This window comes from Hippopotamus amphibius, chromosome 12, assembly GCF_030028045.1.
Source record: "Hippopotamus amphibius kiboko isolate mHipAmp2 chromosome 12, mHipAmp2.hap2, whole genome shotgun sequence".
In the NCBI taxonomy this organism is placed as follows: domain Eukaryota; kingdom Metazoa; phylum Chordata; class Mammalia; order Artiodactyla; family Hippopotamidae; genus Hippopotamus; species Hippopotamus amphibius.
The window spans coordinates 86,358,252-86,384,860 of record NC_080197.1 but is presented as its reverse complement, the minus strand read 5'-3'; the positions used below and the strand labels follow the sequence as shown (position 1 = coordinate 86,384,860).

At 37.1% G+C, this 26,609-nt stretch overlaps 2 protein-coding genes across 12 annotated transcripts in view; both read left to right on the top strand.

Annotated features, from left to right (window-relative positions):
* The window catches only part of ATF1 (activating transcription factor 1), a 52,892-nt gene extending 42,521 nt beyond the window's left edge, over nucleotides 1–10,371 (top strand). For 8 of the 11 annotated variants that reach the window (XM_057700965.1, XM_057700967.1, XM_057700963.1 and 5 more), the window contains 4 exons: nucleotides 1,090–1,220; nucleotides 3,893–4,075; nucleotides 4,161–4,320; nucleotides 8,817–10,371. In XM_057700965.1, coding sequence (XP_057556948.1) covers nucleotides 1,090–1,220; nucleotides 3,893–4,075; nucleotides 4,161–4,320; nucleotides 8,817–8,961 — 619 coding nt within the window. In that variant the 3' untranslated portion in view covers nucleotides 8,962–10,371. Of the gene's footprint in view, nucleotides 1–98; nucleotides 724–1,089; nucleotides 1,221–3,892; nucleotides 4,076–4,160; nucleotides 4,321–6,786; nucleotides 6,907–8,816 lie in introns of all 11 variants that reach the window. The other 3 variants (XM_057700969.1, XM_057700970.1, XR_009048325.1) reach the window with 2 other exon arrangements.
* Nucleotides 10,372–21,595: 11,224 nt separating this feature from the next.
* TMPRSS12 (transmembrane serine protease 12) overlaps nucleotides 21,596–26,609 on the top strand; it is a 28,647-nt gene continuing 23,633 nt past the window's right edge. Inside the window, exons 1-2 of the mRNA XM_057700971.1 lie at nucleotides 21,596–21,815; nucleotides 22,844–23,039. Coding sequence (XP_057556954.1) covers nucleotides 21,596–21,815; nucleotides 22,844–23,039 — 416 coding nt within the window. The remainder of the gene's footprint in view (nucleotides 21,816–22,843; nucleotides 23,040–26,609) is intronic.

The following is a 26,609-nucleotide window of genomic DNA, read 5'->3' as shown; positions in this document are numbered from 1 at the left end:
TCTGTTGTTGTTTTCATACAAATAGTTCAGGTTTTCTGATTTTTCTACAATATACATGGAATTCTTGAGTAAACATTTCTTTTTTCTTTTTTTCGCAGAAACAAATAATGTTCCCTCCATCTCCAGCTATGTTTTGGAAGACCTTTCTTTTTCAGCAAGGCATCTTTTTCAATCACCTTATTCTTTTCATGTGCCCCTGCCCCCCCCCCCCTTTTTTTAAACCAAGTCTGAGGGATGCCTGTGGAATCAAATGTACTTGTTAAAATAAGCAATTTTATTTATCACTAGTACTGTGCATTTTTTATAGTAGTATTTTTTTTGTACTTTCCATCAACGTTAGGAAAATGGGCTTTTATTTTCAGTTATACATAGATATATACATTCTTTTTCATATTCTTTTCCATTATGGTTTATCATAGGATATTGAATATAGTTCCTGTGCTGTACAGTAGGACCTTGTTTATCCCTTACATATATATATATCAGTTTGCATCTGCTAACCCCAAATTCCCCATCTATCCCTCTCCCACCCCACTCCCCCTTAAAAACCACCAGTCTTTATAGTAGTATTTATTTTAATTTTTTGGCCACGCCACATGGTGTGTGGGATCTTACTTACCTGACCAGGGATCGAATTGTGCCCTCTGCAGTGGAAGCGCCGATTCTTCCACTGGAACCACTGGATCACCAGGGAAGTCCCAAACTGCATCTTCTTAAATAAAGGTCACTGACTCTACTTAGAAAATGAATAGTACCTTGTTAATTAATGACATACCTTACAATGGAGCCATCTCTCCTGTAGGGAAAAGAGACATTTTATACCTCTACAAGGTGAAAGGCACTCTGTATGGGTATTTGTTCAGTGTCTCTTTTCAGGTCGTCATAAACTAAAATATAACAAGCCTGCTAAACAAAGTCTAGTTTGTGCTAAAAAACAGTATGTGCTAAACAAAGGAGTCCTTGGCACAACAGTTTAGGTGTCTACTAGATTACTATATTTTTAACCTGAGATTGAAAAAGGTTTAGTAATTTCTTTTTGTAAAGCTGTCCTCATTACCAACATTACTAATAGAGTTCTGTTTTTCACAGAAAAATTTTGAAAGACCTATCTTCTGAAGATACACGGGGCAGAAAAGGAGACGGAGAAAACCCTGGAGTTTCTGCTGTCACTTCTATGTCTGTTCCAACTCCCATCTATCAGACTAGCACCGGACAGTACAGTATGTATAGGATAAGTTTCCCACCTTATAAACATACAGAAACTAACCTTTCTGTGTGAAGAAGCAGTGTGTCAACTGTCGTACTTTAATAGTGATAATTATTAAAGGATACGTTTGAGCCAGAAATAATGCAAAGTTCTTTTTCAATATTACCTCATTTATTCCTCACAACAACTTTGTGAGGTGAGCAGTTATCAATTTATGAGGGAACTGAGAATTATATTCCTGAAGTCACACAGCTTGTGAGTGATACAGAGCTTGTAAGTGATATACTTACTTTGGGGTATAAGTCTATGAGTTTTGACAAATGCATGGAGCTGTCTAAGCACCACCACAATCAAGACACTCCATCACCCCAAGAAATTCACTTGTGCTGTCCATTTGTTGGTAATCTCTCCCTCCTCTCCTAACCCCTGTTCTTCAAGTCTGATTGGCTCTTGCTACAAGATAGATGTCCCAGCTGACCACCTCTCACCATCTCCAGCCATCATCTCCACCACCTTGCTTTACACTCTTATCTGAATTACTGCGGTATCCGGCTGCTCATCTTGCTTCCATTCTTGCTCTACTAGTTTTCCATATTGCAGCCAAAGCAGTTTACTTAAAATGTCAATTAGATCACACCACTCTTGCTCAGAATCTTCCAGTGACTTTCTGTCACATTTAGAATAAGTCCCACAAGGCACTACATTCAGGGTCTGGCTTTGCCTACCACTCTCATCTCACCTCCTGCCGCTTGATGCCATTCTGTTCACACAGACTTTCTTCCTGTTTCTTAAACACATGAGACTTGTTTCTGCCTCAGGATCTTTGGAGGTGTCCTCCCTACTACCTGCACGTTCTTCACTCAGATTCTCACCTTGCTTACATCCGCACTCCTGCCCTGCTTAAGGGTCACCTCCTCAGAGAATCCACTCTTTTTAAAATATACTGCTCCACCCTTAAGTTTACTTTCTTATGTACTTTTTACAATTACATATAAATGCTATAAAACATATTAGTTTAATTATAGAATATATATAATTATAGATCAGCTTATAAGTTCCTTGAGGGAGAGAACTTTGTCTTGTTCACAACTATAACCTTGGCATATTGGACCTGGCACATAGTAGGCTTTTAGTAAAATGTATTATGAATATATGATTTTAAGAATATATATAGAATATTTCTGTTAGGGCACATAAGAAATTGGGAATAGCAGTTGCAAGGAAGGAAACTTAGGATCAGAGGCAGTTGGGAGGTTCACTTTTCATTTTAAACAAAACTGATTTTTTTTTTTAACCATATAAATGTATTGCTGTTTCCAAAAAAAATTTTTTTAGGCAGCATATTAGCAAGTTAAAAGTTATGATATTAAATGGTTTATAATTCTAAACCCATTAAAAATTAGAGTTATGAGAACTACATAGAAACGTGGGCTAATATTTCATGTTACAGTTGAAGTAAGTATAGTACAAGTCATATTTAAGGCAGCATGATCCAGTAGAACTTCCTTGATGATGCAGATGTTCTGTATTTACATTGTCCAGTACAGTAGCTGCTAAGCTATGTGTGAATACTGAGCACGTGACATATGGCTGATGAGACTGAGGAACTGAATTTTTAATTTTAATTTCAGTTAATTTAAACAGCCATGTGTAGCTGATGGCTACTGTACTGAACAGTAGAGAATGAGAGTAAATTCAACCAGGTAAATACACATTTTGTTGCAAAAATGAAAACAATTCTGTATTAACATATATTTAACACCAAAAGATGTATATCTATAATGTGCTTGAATAAACATATTTTGATATTTATATATCAGTCTGTATGAGCATAGGAAAAGATTAGGTAGGATGTGCACCAAAAATAACGGTTCCCTCAAGAGAGGGGTGGGGAGTGGACAGTGGAATAAATAGGGATAATGGGACTTTTACTTTTTACTTACATATTTGCATAAATATATTTGTGTATGTATGTAATATGTGTTGCAGTGAAGAAGACTGAAAGTAATTGCTAATAGAAGTTTAAAACAAATCTCTGCATCTAAAAAATTTTAATGTCTTTACTTCTAAAATCATTTCATAAATTAAAGTGTATGGAAATATTCGCTGTGTGGCAGTAGGGAAAGGATAATTAGAAACAGTGGCCACTCTAGTGGTGGTCACTCTAGCAGTGACCACTGTTTCTAACAGAGCTAAGAACGAATATGGAGATTTTTTCATTATGTGAAGCTTTTATCTTTTTAAAATTTTCTTCCATGGGCACACTTATCTATTCAAAAATATTTTATGATACAATCTTTTTTTAATGCTTTTAAATAAAAATTACAAACTATGTTAATATTTCCTTCTACTTCTTTTTCCTTAAAAGTTAGTCATCAGTGGTACCCTCTTCTGATGCCCCAGAACTGCTGTGACAACATTAACAATTAGCATGGAGTACTCCATAGAGCCCAAAATGGGTTTTGAGCAATCAGTTACTGTACAATTTGAGACTAAATTTAAGATTAGTGTATCTGAAATATAAAATTTTGTGAAGAAACGCCTCATCCAAAGCATCCAATAGTTACCAAGTGGAATTGCGTTTAAACCTGTTTTAATAAAATAGCAGGGTTTTTTTTTTGCCAATCCTTTGTAATTAGTGTGTTGCATAGTCTTACATTAGCTTTGTTCTCTCTTTGGTTAAAGTTGCCATTGCCCCAAATGGAGCCTTACAGCTGGCCAGTCCAGGCACAGATGGAGTACAGGGGCTTCAGACATTAACCATGACAAATTCAGGCAGTACTCAACAAGGGACAACAATTCTTCAGTATGCACAGACCTCTGATGGACAGCAAATACTTGTGCCCAGCAACCAGGTGGTTGTACAAAGTAAGTATGCTTAACTATCCATGGAAAGCATCCCAAAGTACTTTTAAAGACACTTATAAATTAACTCATTCTTTTGACCACACAGCTGCATCAGGAGATATGCAGACATATCAAATCCGTACCACACCTTCAGCTACTTCACTACCACAAACCGTGGTGATGACATCTCCTGTAACGCTTACATCTCAGACAACTAAGACAGATGACCCCCAATTGAAAAGAGAAATAAGGTTGATGAAAAACAGGTAGGTAGTAAAATTATACTATCAGAATGGGTAATGTTTTTATAAATCTCAAAATATAACCAGATGTTAACTGAGATTGTATATTAGAAATAAGGAGAGGGGATTATATCAGCATTATTTTATTTAATTTATTTTTTTAATTTGGCTTCTGCTTTTTTTTTTAATTGGCATTATTTTAACTGAGTGTTATCTATCTAGTACGTTTCCAGTGGATCGGTGAGTCCCTTTGCACAGTCTCTTTATTTAATATATGACCTAGAGTTCTTCCATATTTATTGTGTCCTTTGTATAGCACTGTTAAGCGTAACTTTTCAAAATATAAAAATATACTTATCTTGTTCCTGTTCGGATTGACAAAGTTAGGTGAAAAATAATTGCTGCTTGCTGTTGACTAGATTAAGAATAGGGAAGAATTAGTAGGATTGTGCATAACACCTGATATACTGCTGGATACAGAATTGCTCTTAAAAATGAATTTCGATCATGAATTACAGTAGTCATTTAACCCCCAGAAACATTTCCTTTCGTTTTAAATGTAAACATTGCTATGTGCACTACACGTACATCAGGCATTAAAAATCACTAGTTCTTTGAGAAAAAGAATAATAAAGGGTAGCCTTCTGCAGTGTGCTCAAGGGAAAAGAAAAGACCAATAAACTATATTAGAAACAAGAAAGGGTAAATAGACACAGATACAACAAATTTTTAAAATTATACTACGGTTCTCTTTTCAGGTTCTTTCCAGTAAGTTAGAAAATTAGAATAAAAGGGTAATTTTCTAGAGCAATAAAAATTACCATAAAAGGACCAGATGGATGCATTTAATTACTTCAAGATAAAATGTTTCTTTACTGAAAAATAAGAGGAAGCATCACTGTAAATGAACTTGGTAACAAGGCAGGGACCATCTGTTGTTTTGGAGGTTCCAACAAACGCAGTAAGACAAGCAAATAAGTTACATAAATGTTAGAAAAGAATTGTATTTCTTTGCTGATATGATTGTGTACCTAGGAAACCCAAAAGACTTGTTAAAAATTACTGGAGTGAGACTTCTCTTTCTGACAGTATAACCTAAGCTACATAATATTTTTAAAAGCTTGATGAAATATAAAAACCATCCTTTTAAATGACTGGATGAGCATGCAGAAAGTAAGAGAAACCTGCTGAGGTTAGAAATGAACCAGGAGCCCAGGACCATGATGTTAATAAGCACTGAAGCAGCCCCTGTATATCCTGGAGATAAATTCAGATCTCTGTAAGTGGTTTAGCTTCAGTATGCAGAGGAGACTAGGGACAGAGCCTGGGGCCTCTTCAGGCTAGAGAACTGGATCACAGAGTATTTTTCATGAGGTCAAGACCCAAGAAGCACTACACCCATAAACTGAGAATCGTAATTTAAAAAATGGGTGTGGGTTTATAGTGCCCCCAATTGCTTGGAGAAAGCACCCTCAACACAGGCGCTAATGAATTCCCATAAATTGAGTTCTGACACAATGTAAGTTGAAAAATCAGACTACCCATGAAATTAGGCCTCCATCATACGTGCCAAGCCCTTAGGCAACTGTCACAAAAAATTATTTCCGTTTTTTTGAGATGAGGAAACTGAGGCCTAGAGAAGTTAAGTTACTTGACCAAGGTTACACTACTCAGTAAGTGATAGAGGAAGAATTTAAATTCATGAGTCCAAGTTTTAGAGTCCAAAGTCTTAGGGAATACCACACTGCCTTTCAGGAGCAAGAGTCAGCAGAAAGAGCAGACAACAGTAGTTTTGTGAAGTCTTTAGTTATCTGACAGAGAGAAGGAAAGAAATATGTCTTCTGTATTTAAAAAAAGGATGGCATTGAAAATCATCAAAGATCAAGAGACTATAAAAATAAAAACTGGATAAGAAAAATAAAACTGTTATTATTAGCAAAGATATATTCATCTGCTTAGAATATCCAGGAGAATCATCTGGCAAACTATTTGAAATTGCAAAAGAACCAGTTCTCTTCAACATTGTACTGGAAACCCTTGCCAGCTTAGTAAAATAGGAGGGGGGGCCGGGGGGTGTGGATTACAAGGATTTAAATGAAAAAAATAGAAACTATTACTATTTTTCATATGATTGCTTGATTAAAAACACATACACACACACCCCAAATGGACTTAGACAAAAATTATTGTAAGTAATGAGTTTATAAGGTTACTAGATATAAAATCAGTTTTCGAAAATCAACTGTATTTCTTCACATCATTAACAGTTTGGTAAATAATTATTAAAAATATATCATTTATATTATCAATAAATAAAATATATGAGACTAAATCTAACAAAAGCTGTCCAGGACATTTATGGAAAATATTGTAAACTGTTTTTGAAAGACATTAAGGAAGATCTAAATAAATGGAGAAATATACTATGTCCATAGATATGGAAACTCAGTATTATAAAGATGACTATTTTTCCCCCCAATTGATCCATAGATTCAATGCAGTTCCAATCAAAACCCAAACAGGTTGTTTGAAGAACTTGACAAGTTGATACTAAAATTTGTAGAAGAGTAAAGGGCCAAGAGCAGCCAAAATATTCCAGACGAGAATAAGGTGAGGAGATATCAAGTTTTGTTTAAAGCTATGGTAATTAAAATAATGTGATATTGGCATTGAGATAAAATCACAGTGAAATAGAGTAGGGAGCTCAGAACACAGATCTGTGAACACGTGAAGCCTTGGTAGGGCAGATTACTGGGGGAAGGAGGGATTCCAATAAATGGTGCTAGGATAGTTATTTATATGTGAAAAAAAATATTGGATTTCTTCCACACACCATACACAAAATTCATACTAAATGAATTTAAAACATATATGTGAAAGGTGAAATTTTAAAAACTTTTAGGTGAAAACGTATTAATCTCATGGTTTCAAGTATAGAGAAGATTTAAAACAACACACACAAGCACAAAAAAATTAACATGAAAGATTGATGAATCCTCATTAAAATCAGTAACTTCTTTTCATCAAAAGATAAAGTGAGTGAAAATTTAAGCTTCAAACCTGTAGAAGATATTTGCAACATACGTAACCAAAAAAGATTTGTTTAAAAAAAAAAAAAAAATCTGAATTAATAGGAAAAGTACAACCCAACTGAAAAAAAAATTTGTATATTTTTGAAACGATACTGACACAACTCCACCTCTGGAAGAAAATTAAATTGGACTCCTATTTTATCCCATATACAAAAGTAATTACAGATGGATTAAAGACTCAACTGTGAAAGTTAAGCAATAAAATCTTTTAAGATAAAGTTTAGAGAGAAATACATAGTGTATGGCACTTTAATCTAAGCCAAGAAAAAGACTAAAAAAGTGCATTTATCACATTAAGAAATAAAAATATCAGAAAGCAAGTGGTAGATTAGAAAATAATGTAGAAACAGATAAAGGGTTACTGTGTATAATGCACTGACAGTTCTTAGGTTGTTTGTCTTTCTAATAATTTCTAATTGTAAAATGGACAAAAAAATATGAATGGAAAAGGTTATGAATAGGCAAATTATGTAAGAGGGGATCCAACAGATGGTTAAAATTTTGAAAAGATGCCCAATCACATGAGTAGTTAGTAGTTAGGGAAGTGAAAATTAATTAACAGTGAAATGTCCACATGGCAAGGAACTGTGTACCAATATGTATCAATAAAAACATCATTAAAATAGTATGTGTAAAAAAAGCAAGTTGAAAATATCTACAATTCACAGTATAAAAATACTCAAAGTAATATTTTTTACTTCTATATGTATATAAAACTTGGATGTAAATCCATAGAAATATTCTAACAGAACATGTACAAAACTGAGTATCAAAGCACTGTTTGTAATTAAAACTCAATAAATAAACATTAGAGAATCTGTATGTCAAAAGTTAACCCCGAGGACCCATAGATTTCACTCCTTGGTATTTATCCAAGAGAAATGGGACATATGTTCACAAAGAGACTGGTGCAAGAACATGCATAGCAGCTAAAACTAGAAAACAGCCCAAGAGGATGAATCAACAAATTGTAATGATATTCATACAGTGAAATATGCCCAAAAGTATAAAGGAACAAACCACGGCACAGCAACATGGATAAACCTCAGAAATATACGGAGTGAAGGGAGATCAGACGCGAGAGTACATTCTGTATGACTGTTATGTGAAGTTCTAGAATAGGAAAAATTTCATCTGTGGTGATAAAAATCAGAACAGTAGTTGCTTGGGGAGACGAACAGGCATGAGGGAACTTTCTGGGGCAATAAAAATGTATGTCTTGATGGGTGTGTGGGTTATACAGGTATATGCATTTGCCAAAACTGATTAAATTCTGCACTTAAGATCATTGTTTCACTGTATATGGATGATAACTTAATTTTTTTTAATGAGGAAAAAATGATGACCAGGGAAAATTACTGAAGTGCATTTACCATTTAAAGAATGTGAACTTTTTTCTAACATTGGTTTTTTAATGCTTATATTTAGAGAAGCTGCTCGAGAATGTCGCAGAAAGAAGAAAGAATATGTGAAATGCCTGGAAAATCGAGTTGCAGTCCTGGAAAATCAAAACAAAACTCTAATAGAAGAGTTAAAAACTTTGAAGGATCTTTATTCTAATAAAAGTGTTTGATTCTTAAGAAAGAAAATATTTTTGTGGACTTGCCTAAAAATTAGATGGATTTCTTTTTCTTTTTAGTGGAGTTTTACGAATTAAAAGGTCAAAAATGAAGCTTTTTATTTAGGCTTTTGCAACTCAAAGATAACTATCTTATGCAAGAGATCTGGTGACAGAGGATAAAGTGGAAAAAGACCTCAAGGAAGTTACTGGCACAACTGGAAGCTCTGTAAAAATTAAACGTACTCAAGAAACAAGAAATGAACTTTCATCAATTCGAATTTTCTTAATAACAAATGGTCGTCAGTATTCCAAAAATGGCAGATAAGATGAAATTTGGTAAATCGAATTTTTAAGAATAAATCAATTTACCCTTATAGGTTTGCATTTCTTACTGTTACCTAAAATTTACCTTTTTCGATTGTGTGTGTGTGTGTGTGTTCTATTTCTGCCAATAAACTCTAAATTACAAATATGAAAGAAAAGCTAATACACAACTAAACATATAAATTATGTGTTCTGATTATGTACACTTATTCTATTGTCAGGTCTTAAATGGGTTTTTAAAAGTTTGCTTTTTGGACGCGAGAGGATTTTTGAGACTGGGTTAACTATTTTTGAGGCCTTGTCATAAAAGGCACCTAAGGTACATGAATGGAGTGTGGTGATTTTGTAACTTTTTTTTATCAGAATGGAAAGAGAATTGTTTAAAAGTTTGATACTTTTAAATAGTTTGTTTTTTGGTTACTCTGGGAATGGTGATTTTCTACAAATATTTAATAAATTGTTTTTTGATTCTATATTCTGTATGCAGTTGAATATACATTACGTATTCTGTTGTGCTTTAATAGAATGGAATGTTTACAGGCCCTTGAGATATTAGAGTATTTTAAAAACCTGAAGATGCATACCAAAGTTTTCCAAGAGGATTTTATAATCGGTTTAATGTAAGGTTTATCAGATTCTAAAATAGTACAGTTACTAAGGCAATTTTATGTTAGAGACTATTTTGTAATGTAGTGAATGGTACATTTATAAGAAAAGTGACTGCCAATATATTTTTATAGCTAATCTTTATAAATTCTAAAGTTGAGTTTTTAATGATTATTTTAAATGTTTATATAGTTTGTTAGTAAAAAATATTTTGCATCTCAAAGTATCATTTTTATATTATGGGAAGTAAAGTTTCCACATTGGCTACTGTTTGAATTGCAAGTTTTGTATGCAGTTTATCCAGAGTTCAAAAATGCTGTCAGCACACCAGTGTTTAACCTCTGTATTCCAATTTGTGTACACTTTGAAATTGTACTGCAAAACTATTGTGCGCTTCTTATACAATATGTATCATATTGTTGTCTAAGAAATTAAAGGACATTTGATAAAATTAAGTTTGCTGAATGTAAAATATATTGCTTGATATATGAATTACAAGCTTCCTGATAGCCACTCTGTTATTAGGGGAAAGTAAATTTTCGTTGGTGTTTGTTTTGTTTTGAACAGGGTCTTTTAAAATGGGAGTTTGTTGACTTGGCAGTAGTTAATGAAAAGAAAGATAAAGTTTGGTCACCAGTGGGATTACCTTTATCACTCTATACTTTGTAAAGCCTGTCTCTCAAAATAGTGGCCCATTAGCCTAAAGAATATTAGGAGGTATGGGGTCTGGGTTATATCAAGAGTGTTTTAAAAGATAATATATTGGGTGAGATGCTATGTTTGGCTCCAGCAGCCTAGCTTCTTAGTGCCTTAACAACTGGACATCCACAAATATTTGTAAACTCTCCACATCTCACACATTTCTGGTATAGGACCTTGGTCTCTAGATCATGTTACCTAGTTTAGCTACATGCAACAGGCATGGGCAAGCCACTGAGGATTCCATAAATGCATACCAAATTATCTTCCTAGATGTCTTTCTAATTTGAATTCAGTGAGGGGCTTATGACACTTTAAAGGTGACTGTAGTATAAACCTGAAATTAGACTTCAAAAGTTCCACAGACCAATGAAATTATTTCCTTGGTTCAATTTACTAATGTTAATTATCAATTTACAAATTTATTATATTGATGGAAATACACTATTGCCAAGGAACACATCCTGAGCATATAAAATATGACATCCCTTTAATTTTATTGAATAGAGCATGAAGAATGGGCATGTATTAAGAGCTTTGGAAATCTTACCATATATGTTTATTCATTCAGCAGTTATTATATTGAAGTTACTAGTTAAATTTGTGCTTTTCTCCAGTTAAAATATGTATTATGCCTTGGAATAATAAAGTTGTCATAACCGCAGTTCAAATTCCCAGAAAAGATGCTGAAATGATATAGTGAGTGAATCTGACCAGGGACTTGTTAGAGGAAAAGTCACAGGTTATAGTGAAACAAAATAATGTGAAAGTATACCACAATCTAATTGCAGTAATCATATAACATTATTTACTCTGTTATACAAAGCAGATTTTTATTTTTAATACTGCTTGGTTTTTTGCTATAAAAGAAAGCAAAGGAACACGTATCAACGCTGTAGAATTCAGAAGGCCGCTCTAGGGAGTGTTTGGTATAAGTCTTTTTTTGTTTTTTAATCGCACCCTCAGTGCAGTTAAAGGGTGAAAGGGTGGAGTCTTAACTAACCACTAGACTACCAGGGAAGTCTTTGAGGGAGGCAGCTGGGGGAGGGTTAAGCCGTTTAACTTTTTTTTTTAAAGAGACAGATTCTGTAACTCAATCCCCTTTTATCAGTGTGAATTTCTTTGCAGCAAACATAGATAGGCCTTAGAGACCAAGCATTTGCCATTTCATGGTTGAAATCCTTTTCCTCAAAATTGACAGTATATGTGTAATAGTTTGCTGCCTTCAATAAGTATATGTTTTTAATTTATGTAAATGTGTGCCAATTTATTATAAAATCTAGTACATACATAACATAGTTTTACCATTTCCTTAATATCTACTATTTATTAATTATGCATAAGAATGCATTAAAGTAATGACATTCATTCAATCAGCAAATATTTATTGAAAGCCTTTTATATGCCAAGCATTACTGGGAAAAGAGTGATAAACAAGGCAGAGTTATATCTCTTGTGGAACTTGGATATTAATGTCATCCTGTGAGATTGGTACTTACCTACAGTTATATGAGTATTACTAACTAGGGATCTCAGATTTAAACCTAACCTCTAACCATTCAGTATAAAATAGTAGCACATCCTCCCCCCCAACACACACCTTGATTAAACTTGAAGAGGAGACTGTCTCTTTTGTGCTCTTCTGTATCCCTACAGTCAAGGTCAGTGCTTACCTGATTTAAAGGAGTGCTTTATAATGTTTGTTAAAATGAATGAGGGTCTGGGGTTCAAATTCTCACTAAGGCACAGAGAGGTTTTATACTTTGCCCAAGGTCAAACGGTAAATAACAAAACTAGGGTTCAGGCTTACATCTGATCAACTCCAAAGTTTGTGCTCTTAACCACCATAGTGTACCTTCTTTCTTACATGTGTTGGAAAGTCTGAAAAGCTTTTTCCATTGATTCTTTCTGCACTCAATATCAAAGATTTTAAAAGTTCTATTGAAATGTGTCCACTAGATGGCAACCTCCATTTCAAAATCATGGAAGTTTTACAAACTTTAAGAAATAAATATATAAAATTACACAAGTCAACATATCAAATCCTGGTACATGCACCATCCATAATTAAAACCTGTTAACATTTTGTTGCTTTTACTTCAGATCATTTTCTGAAGAGGAAAGATGCACAGATAAACATCTTTCTTTCCCTAGTCCCAGGAAACCACTATCATGAATTTAGTATGGAAACAGTCCATGTTTTTATATGTACTGTATGAATCCATAAATAACATGTCAGATTGTAGTATCTTTTTTAGAAGTTTATAAATAGTACCTTAATTCCCTAAATGAAAGGTCAGGCAGACCAAAGAAAACGGGATTTTAGCTATGGTAACTTAATACTTTCTTTTGGAAAAAACCTGAGCATCAGAGCATTTTCTTTTTCCAGCTGACAATTCTTAGAATTTAATACCACATCTGGAAAAAATGCTTGCCAAGAAAATTTTTCTTAATTCATAAGACATGCAAATAAAGTTTAGGCTAAGTTTACAAAACAGTAAACAAAAATAAACAAAAATAGACTTTCTCAAATGAACTTTATAAACGAAAAAGTAAAAGAGAAGGTCACAATTTTTTGCCCATTACCCAATGCCATCATAAATAAGCAATCAAAATTTCTACAAATCAACTGTGCTCAATGAAGGATACTAAATAAACATGAAACATGATATTTCACAAGTTGATGCACCCTAGGGCCCATGCTCCATAACAAGAGAAGCCACTGCAATGAGAAGCCCGCGCACCACAAGGAAGAGTAGCCCCCTACTCGCCACAACTAGAGAAAGCCCTGCAGCAACGAAGAGCCAACACAGCAATAAATAAATAAATAAATAAATAAATAAATAAATAAATAGGATGCAAATAAATAAATGAAACATTAAAAAAAAAGAAAGAAAGAAAAAAGAAACAGGCAGGACAAATTGCCCAAAATAAAATTACAGAAATCTATATTAGTAACCGTACTAAATAAAAATGCACTGGGCATTTTAGTTAAATATTAAAGTTTGTCACATTGGATTAGGAAACAAAATGCAGCTATATGTTATTTATACAAGGGGTAAATCTAAAATATAAAGATACAGCAAGGTTGAATGTAATAGCACGGAAAAAGTTATACTAGCCAAATATTAGCCAAAAGAAAGCATTAGTACAGCTATATTTATAACGAACAAAACAGATTTTAAAGGAAAAAATTATTACTTGGGACAAAGATGGTCACTATAAAATGGTAAAAGATTTAACTCACTTGGAAAATAAAGCACATCTAAACTTGGAAGCACCCAATAACACAGGGTCAAGATGTTAAGCAAAATACAGAAATATTAAGAAAAATTCACAATCTTAGTAGAATTTAACATACCTCTCTCACAATTGATACAAAAAGCAGGAAAATAATCAATACAAAGACTTAAACAATGAAAAACTTGATCTAACATACTAGATTTCATCAACTGTACGCCACCACTGATTATAAGGCAAGCTATTATCTTCAGTACCACTAAGAAGGAAAAGCCACTGCCAGTCAAACTATGCAATGCCATTGATGGCCAGGTGCATACTGGTTTCAGAGATGTTTAAATGTGAAAAATGTGTATCTTTTAATCAATGAAATTTGATGTAGCAAATACAACTGTAAATATCACATAAGCTTATTTATGAAAATAGAACCATAATTTTGGGCAATAAAGTAAGTCTCAACAAATTTTCAAAGGATTAGTTTCACAAAAACCACACTGTCTTGATTACTGTAGCTTTATATTTAGTCTTGAAATCAGGTGGTATGAATTCTTCAAGTTTCATTTTTTGTTTTTTTCCCCAAAATTGTTTCAGCCATTCCAGTTCCTTTGCCTTTCTATATGAATTTTAGAATCAGCTGGTCTGTATCTACAAAAGAAGATCCTGCTGGGATTTTGACTAGGGTTGTGTTAAAACTATACATAGATCAACTGGGGAGGAACTGACATCTTAACAAAATTCATCCAATTCATAAACACAATGTATCTCCACTTATTTATTGTTCTTTGATTTTTTTTCTTCAGTGTTTTGTAATTTTTGGCAGCGACCATGCACATATTTTGTTAGATAATACCTAATTACTACTTCATTTTCTTTTTTATTACAGGTATTTTTTTAAGAACTTTTATTGAGATACAACTGACATACAATAAACTGCATGTATTTAAAGTGTACAATTTGATTTTTTTTCTTATTAGTAATGTATATATGGCAATCCCAATCTCCCAATTCATCCCACTGCAACAAAGAGAAGCCCCCGCTCACCACAACTAGAGAAAGCCCTCATGCAGCAACCAAGACCCAATATAGCCAAAAATAAAATAAATTTATATTTAAAAAAGTCTGTATCACTTTAATTTATCTTGCTTTACTATACTGCCTAGAATTTCTAGTACAATGGTTTTTTTTTTGTTTGTTTTTTGTTTTTTAACAGACAATAAACTGCATATATTTAGAGTGTACAATTTGGTATTTTTTTTCTTATCAGTAATATATATATGGCAATCCCAATCTCCCAGTTCATCCCATCCCAACCCCTCCCACCACCACTTTCCCCACTTGGTGTCCATATGTTTGTTCTCTACATCTGTGTCTCTATTTCTGCCTTGCAAACCGGTTGATGTGTACCATTTTTCTATATTCTGCATATATGTGTTAATACAGGATATTTTTTTCTCTTTCTCTTACGGGTATTTTAAATGTTTAAATTTCAGTTTCCAAATTGTTCTTGGCTAATATATAAAAAGAGGAATTTTGTCCTGGGACCTTACTATAAATTCATTTATTAGTTCTAGGAGCTTTTAAAATATATTTTCTTGGGGGGGGGGGTGTTCTATGTAGACAGTGGCATTTGTGAATACAGACAATTTTATATCTTTCTTTAAAGTCTGTATGCCAGGGCTTCCCTGCTGGCGCAGTGGTTAAGAATACCCCTGCCAACACAGGGCACACGGGTTCAAGCCCCGGGCCCAAGCCCCGGGCCAGGAAGATCCCACGAGCCACAACTACTGAGCCCATGCGCCGCAACTACTAAAGCCCACGTGCCTAGAGCCTGTGCTCCGCGATAAGAGAAACCACCGCAATGAGAAGCCCAAGCACCAAAACGAAGAGTAGCCCCCGCTCACCACAACTAGAGAAAGCCCACACCGCAGCAACCAAGACCCAATATAGCCAAATATAAAATAAATATATTTATATTAAAAAAAAGTCTGTATGCCTTTTATTTACTATACTGCCTAGAATTTCTAGTACAATGCTAATAAATAGAATCAGTAAGAGTGGACTTGTTTTTTTTTTTTTTTTTTTTTTTGGCAGCTGCGTTGCACAGCTTGTGGGATCTTAGTTCTCCGACCAGGGATTGAACCCAGGCCCTGGCAGTGAAAGCGCCAAGTCCTAACCATGGACAACCAGGGAATTCCCACCACTGCTTTTCAACATCATACTGTTAAGTCCTAATGCAATAAAATAAGAAAGGGAAATAAAAGGTATACAGATTGGGAAGGAAGAGATAAAATCATCTTTGTTCACAGATGATTATGATAAACTATGTAGAAAATCCACTTTGGAAGACAATTTGGTGATTTCTTACAAAACTAAACATACTCATCATATGACCCAGCTTTTGTACTGTTTGGTATTTGCCCAAAGGAGTTGAAAACTTATTTTGACACAAAAACCCACACACAGATATTTACAGCAAATTTACTCATAACTGCCAAAACTTGGAAGCAACCAAGATGTCCTTTAATAGGTGAATGGATACTGTGGTATATCTAGATAATGGAATATTATTGATCACTAAAAAGAAATGAGCTCTCAAGCCATGAAAAGACATGGAGGAATGTTAAATGCATATTACTAAGTAAAAGAAATCAATCCGAAAAGACTACATACTGTATGTATGCATTACATGGTATTCTGAAAAAGGCAAAACTATGGAAACAGTAAAAGATGAGTGGCTGTATTAATGAAATGCATAAAACAAACACATAAAAGACCTAAGTAGGTACTTAATATGAGAAAATTAATGAATGTCCCCTAAATATATGAAAAGATATTCAAATACCCAAACTAATGTCGGGAAAATGCAGATTAAAACCATGAGTTCTCAATTTATACCCACAAGACTGGTAAAAAATTAAAAAGCATCAATGATAACATAAACAATGGGAACATATACATGCTGCTAGTTGGAGAGTATATTGGTACAACACTTTGGAAAGCTATTTGGCACTGTTTAGAGAAGGTGATAGTATATATTCTGCATGACTCAGCAATCCCAACCTGGTATATAACTCACAGAAACTCATGTTCATGCCCATGTTAGTATTAGTTATGAGAGCAAAACTCTGGAAACAATTCAAATGTTCACCAATAATAGATTCCAATGTAGATAAATACACTGCGGCATATTCACACCATGCTTACAGTAAAAATGAATTACAGTTATAAGTAACTACAGGAATGGATGTTGAGAACCTAATACTGAATGAAACGAAGCTAGCTGCAAAAAAAAAGGAACTGCATGATTCAACGGATATAAAGTTTAAAAACGTGCAAAACTAAACAAACTGTTTAGAGCAGTGCTGTCCAACAGAACTCTGCAATGATACAAATATTCTATAACTTGGCTACCCAATATGGTAACCACTAGCCACAGAGCTAACATGACTGAGGACCTGAACTTTAAATTTAAACTTACATTGTCACCTGTTGCTAGTGGCCAACATATTGTATAGTCAAGTTTGTAAAGAGAATCAATGCAATAGTAAGTACAAAATTCAGAATATTGTTTTTTTTTTCTAAGGGAAATTGAAAGGCACAGAATCAGGGACGGGTACACAGGGGATTTCCAAAGTAACAATAATGTTCTTTGCCTTACATAGGTATCCTTATATTGTTTTTATTCTTTAAACTGTACATAAGCTATACTATAAATATTCTTTCAAAAGGATTAAATATTTAATAAAACAAAAATAGTGAATGAGGTGGTAGGTATGTGGAAGTTTATTTTGTTGTTATTATTTAAAGTCTACATAATAAAATACTTTTATTAAAAATATTTCTAGCACTAACTCAAGCGGATCAAGGGACAACTAGGAAGAACAGAATCTCCCCTAACTCCAGACCCAGTTAACCCCAGTGTTCTACATCCGCCCACCCAACCCCAGGCCCCAGGCCTAGCACTAATGCCCTCATCCTCTTTCAAAAATAGGAGAAACAAGGTGCATTACCTGCTGCCATGTAACAAATTATTCCAACACTTAGCAGCTTAAAACAACAAAAATATGTTATCTTACAATTTCTGCTGGTCAATAATTTTGAGTGTGGCTCAGAGGATGTCTTTGGCTTAAGACCTCGCATGAGGTTGCATTTAGGATCTTAGCTAGAACTGTGGTCTCATCTGAAGGTTTGACCTGGGAAAGACCTGCTTCCTAGCTCACGCATGTTGTGTGGTTAGCTTCTTCATGGGCCATTAGATTGACTATGACTGGAGGCCACTCCATAGGGCCGCAGGGCAGCTCATAACACGGCAGCCAACTTCCCTCAGAGCAAGAGAGCTAGAGAAAATGTTCAAGACAGGTCACAATCTTTTTATGATCTAATCCCATCCCCTCTGCCACTATCTATTTGCTACAATCAGTGTCACTAAATCCAACCCATGTAGAGTTGCCAACTTAGGGGAGGGGACTAACCAAGGGAGTGAATACCAGGAGATAAGGCTAATTAGATGCCATCTTGGAGGCTGCCTACCACACCAGAGGATATTTGTCTGCTGACTGGAGTGATCCCACAAAGACAGGAAGTTACAGTGCAGGAGAGAAGAGTGAAGACCTAGAGAAGGCAGAGGAAATCCAGGCCTAGGTCCTTTGCAGGTACTGATCCACTGCATTTTTCATTGCTCCTTCATGACTTGGCTGCATGCTCCTGTTTTTGATCAGGATATGGAAAAGAAATCTGTTGAATCTCTGTTACCTGCCACAGCAAGACCAGTCATCTTGCCCTGCTTACAATGCCACACCCAATCTGATCACATCTCTCCCCCACAGAAACACATCCCAACTGTGCCTCCCCCCTTTCAAGTATCATCTTTCACTAAACTATTTGGGTAACAGTCAATTTGTTTCCTGTTCTGCCCCTGGGTCAGGTTAGTTCATGTTGCAACTTGTTTATCCAATACCATCTGCTTCCCTCCCACTGATTTCAGCTCAGCCTGGAGCTTCTGTTCTCTTTCCATCTGTTACCACTGGAAGCCTTAACTAATAGCCTCCTTTGAGTTAATGCTGCCAACCATGACAATCTCAGAGGATGACAGAAGCAAGGCACTGTCCTTTTGCTGACCCCTACTTTCATTCCCCACCATGTGACCAGCCTCCCAGACTACCACAGCCCACACTGTGCCTTTGTTACTGAAGGAGTCAGGTTAACAGAGGCAACCTTTAGCACAGCTCAAGACAGCAATGATAAAACAATTTAAAACCAAAGGTTATACATCACTGTTCTTAAAAACCCTGGCTCAACCCACCACAATGAAACTCACAGATATCTACCTGGCTCAGGCCTGGCTTTCTGCCATTCGCTGGGCAGCCTGCTTCTTTCCTCTCTCCTCCTTTGCACATTTAAAAATTTCTCTTCATCACGCTGAACATACTTATACCCCTACGTACAAAGCAGGGTCCAGGCCTGCTACTGCATATCCAAAACCATGTAAATGGTTCTGCTAAAGGGAAGAAGGGCTGTACATGATCCTGGACTCCAAAAAAAATCAAATCAAATACAAAACCAGGGACTTCCCCAGTGGCACAGTGGTTAAGAATCCGCCTGCCAATGCAGGGGACATGGGTTCGATCCCTGGACCGGGAAGACCCCACATGCCTTGGAGCAACTAAGCCGGTGAGCCACAACTACTGAGCCTGCGTTCTAGAGCCCGCAAGCCACAACTACTGAAGCCCATGTGCCTAAAGGCCATGCTCCACAAGAAAAGCTATCGCACTGAGAAGCCCACACACTTGCAACGAAGAGTAGCCCCTGCTTGCCACAACTACAGAAAGCCCACATGTAGCAATGAAGACCGAACACAGCCAATAAAAATAATTTTTTTTTAAATGGCAGAATTGTTAAGAAAAAAAAACCAGGAAGAAGCCTTCAACTTAGTTTTCTCATATATCGTGATCAAAATTTTTAAGTCATGGTTTCTTTCTTCAGTCTCCCTAAGATAACAGTTAAGAAAACAAAACAAAAAACTAAAATTATACACTCACATTGTATTATTATTACTATGGTGGTTAATTTTATGTGTCAACTTGATAGGGCTAAGGGATGCTCAGATCACTGGTAAAATATTATTTCTTGGTGTGTCTATGAGAGTGTTTTTGAATGAGATTAGCATTTGAACTAGCAGACTGAGTAAAGAAGATCTGCCCTCATCAACGTGGATGGGTATCATCCAATCCAATCCGATCCATCAAGGGCCCAAATAGAACAAAAAGGTGCAGGAAGGGCAGTTTCTCCCTCTTTCTTCTTCAGTTGTGACATCCATCTCTCCTGCCCTCCAACATCAGAGCTCCTGGTTCTCAGGCTTTATGTTGGGACTGAATTATACCATTGGTTTTCCTAGTCCTCCAGCTTGCAGATAGCATATCATGGGACTTAGCCTCCACAACTGTGTGAGCCAATTCCCATAAAAAAATTTCCTCTTATATCTCTACATATCCTATCGGTTCTGTTTCTCTGGAGAAACACACACAAATACACATCCATACCTTTGCTTACTCTGTCTTCACTACATCTCCTTCCTCTTTTTGATCTTCCCCCTCTATCTAGGTCCAGCTCATGTCCCCCTCCTGCAGCGAGCCTTCCCAGACAGCCACAGCCCACATCAATCCCTTGTGTCTGAATTCATATTAGGCTTGGGTGTCAGGGTTTCCTTCTTTGTTCCCCAAGTGAATGACCTCTGATCTTCTCTGCTAGCCACGTGACAAAGTTTTCTGGGTCAAAGGGCCAGGTCTTAACTCACCTCCCATGATATGACACTTATTTTGGTATATGGTACATAGTGTGAGGTTAATACCTATTTGTTCAGTGGCTCGATTAACTGGAGCCACTTATCTGCGCTCTTTTCCCACACTGTTTGTAATGTCAAGGGGCATCTTGGGGGTTCGGATGGGGCAAGGAACAATGTACCTCTCAGGCCAGGGACTGAAGTGTGTGTGTGTGTTTGGGATGGGGGTGGGGTGCAATGACCTTTAGTCAGGCTTTGTCCTCAACTTTGCAGGCCCTTAAATTTTTTTTTTGGCAGGGCGGGTGGCGTGTGGAGCCATGAACCCGTGCCCCCTTGCAGTGGACGCCCTGAGTCTTAACCACTACCCCCCAGGGAAGTCCCTACAGGTCTTTAAATTTTATCTTATCAGCTCACCCTGAGGTGACCAGCTGAAAGCAAACTACTACAAAACAATAATGAGATCAATGTGTATTCCAGAAATTTGGCTCCTGCAATGCCCACACTTGTCTCAAATCCCAACCTCTACACTTGCTTTGCCTTCTACTTGACGTCTCCCTTCCCCAGCTTACCCGCTTCGGTGTAACTGCTCTTACTTCTGGGGGCCTTCCTGGCCATGAAGTCTGAGCCGCTCCAGTGGTTCCAGCAGCTCCCCTGTCACCACAACAGTCCTATGGTGCCATCTAAGCGCGTAGATCTGGCTCGGCAAGGTCTCGCCAGTTAGAGCCTCCCGAGATCCTGGCTGAGGGCGAGACGCGTCACCCGTCGCGTAACTAGAACGCGCGGAGCGGGGGTGGGGGGAGGCCTGACTCATCCGGGCATCTCCGCAGCCTCGCAGGCCTCGGTCTCCATCACGCCCCCGGCCTACCTGGCGCACGGGGTCTGCCTCTGCCGCCCCACGCGCCTCGCCAGCCACGCTCCGCTCTCCCCTCTCCCACCTCGCACACCTCGTGGCCAGGGCCGAGGGTCCACAGGCTCGCGGGGAGCGGAGACGGGCCGGACATGCCTGCTGCCATCTTGCCCACCAGGAGCGCCGACATGGCGCCGGGGCTCCTGAGCGCAGCGCTGTTGCTTCTGGGGGGCGCTCTCACATGCTCAGAGCACTACTCGCTCTCCTCGCGGGAACAGGCCGGAGGTCGGGGATGGCCTGAGGCCGTGAGTAGGAGGCCCAGGGCGCAGAAGGCGCACCAGGCCCCGGAAGAGGAAGGGTTGGACGCAAAGGGCAGTATCTGTTTGTTTCTTCCCTTTGGACAGTCGTCCTTGCCTTTTTTCCACTTCAGTAGTGTTTGAATTTGGAGCCCTCCTTTTGTTTTTCCAACTGCCTTTAACTAAAAATGTACAGACCCAAGCAGTCCAATTTTAATGATGACTGTAGTAGGAGTACTAATGGTAAAAAGTGCCATACACTTCTGCCTCTGTATGTGCGCCTCAAAACGTTCTGGGTTTGGTCATTCCCATTGTACGGCTTAATAATTCATTGGAATTCAAAGATGAAAGAGCTGTTAGGTGACTTTTTCACACTACAGTTGAGAAAAAGTAACCCAACAAGGTAAATGGCAAGTATTAGAACTTGTAGCTCTTAGTTCACCAGTCCCAGGCTCTTTTAGTTGCCATTTCACACAGGGGAAAATGTGCTAGCTGGCCAGAGAAACTTACCTCATTGTTATACTCCTCAGGAGCAGAGTTTTAAAATGAATGAATTGTGCTGATTTAATGTCTTTCTATTTGTAAGCAAGCAATTAAGGCATGTTAGTCTTGGGATTTCCTTGCTGGCACAGTGCCAGGGACATGGCTTTGACCCCTGGTCCAGGAAGATCCCACATGCTGCAGAGTAACTAAGCCTGTGTGCCACAACTACTGAGCCTGTGCTATAGAGCCTGTGAGCCACAACTACTGAGCCCATGTGCCGCAACTCCTGAAGCCCACATGCCTAGAGCCCGAGCTCTACAACAAGAGAAGCCACTGCAATGAGAAGCCCACGCACTACAATGAAGACTAGCCCCCAGTCACCACACATGCAGCAACGAAGACCCAACACAGCCAATTAATTAATTAAATTTTAAAAATTATTAAAAAAAAAGACATATTTAACTAAGATTTTTTTTCAAAATATGGGCTAGCTTAGGTACCCAGCTTGCTTTATCAGTTTTTAAAATAGAAATTTCAAAGATTATATTAACATGTTAAGATTAGAAAGTAATACATATAATAATATGTTCAATCCAAATAATATATCATTTTTATTTTTAGATTGTGGAACAGCACCACTTGCAGCTATGTTCAAGGGGTCTCGGATTGTAGGGGGCACAGAAGCTCAAACTGGCGCATGGCCATGGCTAGTTAGCCTACAGATTCAATCTGGCAAACATCTTGCTCATGTATGTGCAGGAAGCTTAGTGAAAAATACATGGGTCCTCACAGCTGCCCACTGCACTAAGGACACTAGGTATGTATTCAGAACAGAACTCCTATTTTGTTCCCTTGAGGGATATTTCGAAGTGGTGGAGGACCACCTGACTTCAGCCATGTTCAGTTAAGTCATATGTTTCCAAGTATTGATAATGCGTTATACTGAATAGTACACTGAATATTTGTTGAAATAAATCCTTTAAGTCAGAGGTCAACAAACATCTTCTGTAAAGAGTGTAAATATTTTAGGCTTTGAAGGCCATACTCAACTCTGTCACAGGAGAACCAAAGTGGTCACAGATAATACATCACTGAATGAGTGTGCTGTGATCTGATAAAACTTTATTTATGAACACTGAAATTTGAACAAAATCCTATTTTATTATTTTGGGTTTTCCCCAACCACTGAAAAGTGTGAAAAATACTCTTTGTTCATGGGCTATATAAAAACAGGAGACAGGCCAGATCTGGCCTGTGGGCTATAGTTTGCTGGACCTTGCTTTAAATAATAAATAGCTTTTCTTTTAGCTTTAAAAATTATGATATTGCAATCATGTATTTGTCTTTCTCACCATTAGATCATGGTGAGACAAGCCCATGAAGGCAAGGACTATATGTTTTATTTTGTATTTCTGATACTAATACAGGAGTTGGCCTACTTTATAGGAGACCTAATAAATATTTATTGAGTCTATGGATGATGTCAGTCTTGGAGAAACAGATATACCAGAATTATAATAGAACTTGATGACCCTCCTAACATTTAAAATGAAGCTCTAAGATAAATACTTTGGAAAACTATGGTACCTGTCATACAGTCTCTCTCTTTAGTTTCTAATTCTTAAGAGCTGTCTTGGAGAAGAATGAAAAGTCTTTAAGAAGAATTAACAACAACTTCAAAATTCAGCTGAGGGTAACTGGCCTGATGGGGTACATAAGGTTTTAATCTTTTAATCTGTATACCACATTTAAAAAACATGCCTTTCAGTTCCATAAATTGGCCTCTTGAGGAACACAGATCAGAAGAATGGGAAGCTATTAAGGTATAAACCGAAGGGTACAGAAAAAGATGTAGAAAAAGGCTTCAGAGTTAGAAATCAATTCTGTTCTTTCAGGTGTGGATGTTCTACAACTCTTTTCTAACATGCTGTCTTTAAAAACTGCTTTTCAACAGCTTACAAACCTTAAACCAAGGAAGGAAAATCCTGCTTGGTATGGTTTTAAGATTCCTGGAAAATCTCTTCTCACTTTTTAAGCCCTGATATTGTGTCTTTACCGGTCTGTTCCTTTGACACGGTGGGGAGAACAAGGCATGTGGAGAGGAGCGACCTGTATCTTAGTCCTCTGGTGCTTTGTGGTGCAGTGGCTTTAAGTAAGGTTCCAGAACCTACTACATGTACTGCCTTGGTCAAATAATATAGCTGTTATACTGTCATAGAATCTTCGAGTTCAAAGAGGTATTTTAAGAGTCTAGTTCAATTCTCTGTCCTGTATATAAATCCTTCTTACAATACTGAAGTAAAGGGTTCTCTAGCCTGAAATAATTATTGCTTTAATGCATGGAGCCAGGCATTTTTTCATACACAATTTCCACTACTCTTCACAACCACTCTTTACTGTAAGGGAAACCCTGACTGGAAAGCAACGAAATCAGGGATGAAATGCCAGCGTGTCAAAATGAAAATCCACACACATAACCATAACTATATCATTTGGTTCTCTACTTGAAACACCTCTTGTGATGATGAACTGCTACCCTGGGAAGAATCTCATTTAAATTTTGTGCAGCTTTAATTCTTAGAAAGCCTTTCCTTATGTTGAAGTGTCTTGATTTTCATTCTGCCTTCTGAAGCCATATACATTAAACCTCATTCCTCTTCCAAGCATTTGAAGATAATATTAATATTCCACTTAACAGTTCTCAAGGCTAAATCTTATTGATGTTTTTACCCCTTTACTCAACAAACATTTACTAAATATATGTTACATAGTAGGGACTGGGCTAGGTGCTGAGGAAGTAGACCTTAGTGAGGCATAGTCTGTATTTTTCAGGAGTTCCTCCTGTCTCAGAAGACTCTGCCACTTCTATTCCTCTTCCCCCTCATTTCCTAAACCTTGCACTATCAGTTATCCCTTATTCCTTCTTATAACAACCGTTTATCAAAGACCTGCTCTGAGATTAGGTACTGTTTAAGAATGTTACATATAATTCTGTATTTTTTTAAAAAAGCCCTCCCAGTAGTCTCCTGAGATAGCTATTATCTCCATTTCACACTTGAGGAATCCAGACATTAGAGAGATTTGGTAACTTGCCCAAGATCCCATTGCTGTAAAGTGGCAATCTATTGATTTAAACCTAGGCTCAAATCTATGCTGTTTCATTATACCTCACTGTCTCTTTAATATTTTTCAGTATTTTCCTCTTGTTTCTTCCCTACAGCCTTCAAACATGTTTAGGTCACCTCATCATTATTTAACAGACAACCAAACAAACCCCTACCTGTTTCTGTTCTTCCTTTCGTTACTAGACTCCTGGAAAAAAAGACTCCCTTTTGCTTCATCTGCATTGACTCATAAAATCTCAATTGCAGTCTGATTTCTGTGCCTAGAACACTATTAAAGACCCACCTCCATGCCAAATCCAATGACCTCTACTCAGTTCCCATCCTATTTCATCTCTATAACATTTGGCAAAGTTCACCACTGTTCTCCCATCTCTTTTCTTTCTCTTTGGCTGTGCTGCGTGGCTTATGGGATCTTAGTTCATTAATCAGGGATTGAACCTGGGCCCTCAGCAGTGAAAGCTTGGAGTCCTAACTACTGGACTGCCAGGGAATTCCCTCCTATCTCTCTTCTTGATTTTTTTAATGCTTTTTTTTTTTTTTTTTTTTGTCTGCCCTGGGTCTTCCTTGCTGCACACGGGCTTTCTCTAGTTGTGGCGAGCAGGGACCACCCTTTGCTGTGGTGCAGGGGCTTCTCAGTGTGGTGGCTTCTCTTGTTGTGGAGCACGGGCTCTAGGTGGGAAGGCTTCAGTAGTTGCAGCATGTGGGCTCAATAGTTGTGGCGCACAGGCTAAGTTGCTCCATGGCATGTGGGATCTTCGCAGAACAGGGATTGAACCCATGTCCCCTGCACTGGCAGGCGGATTCCTAACCCTGTGCCACCAGGGAAGTCCCTCTTTTCTTGATTTTTTTAAGACACCACTATTCTCTACCTTAAAAAATTTTTTTCCTTATTCCTTGAGTCTTTGTCATCTTTTAAATGCCAGTATTTTCAGGAGTTCCACCTTCTATCCTCTTGCCTTATCATCTGTTATCTTTCCTAGAAATGTTTCATCTACTTCTGTTTTAGGAGTCATGATGCACTGGCAACTCCCAAGTCTCTCCAACTGAGTCATATTTCCAGCTCCCTTACTATACATATATATTGGAGTCACATTCTTAACAAGTCCAAACATGAACTTTTAAAACCTTTCCTCTAACTCTGTCCCTTCTCTATTTTGTCATAACAGCCTTACCAACAGGTCCATTACCTAGAGAGTTAGCTGACTCTCTCTGTGCAGCATCTCTTAAATTTGTCTCCTTTTGTCCTCCAATATTCTGCACTG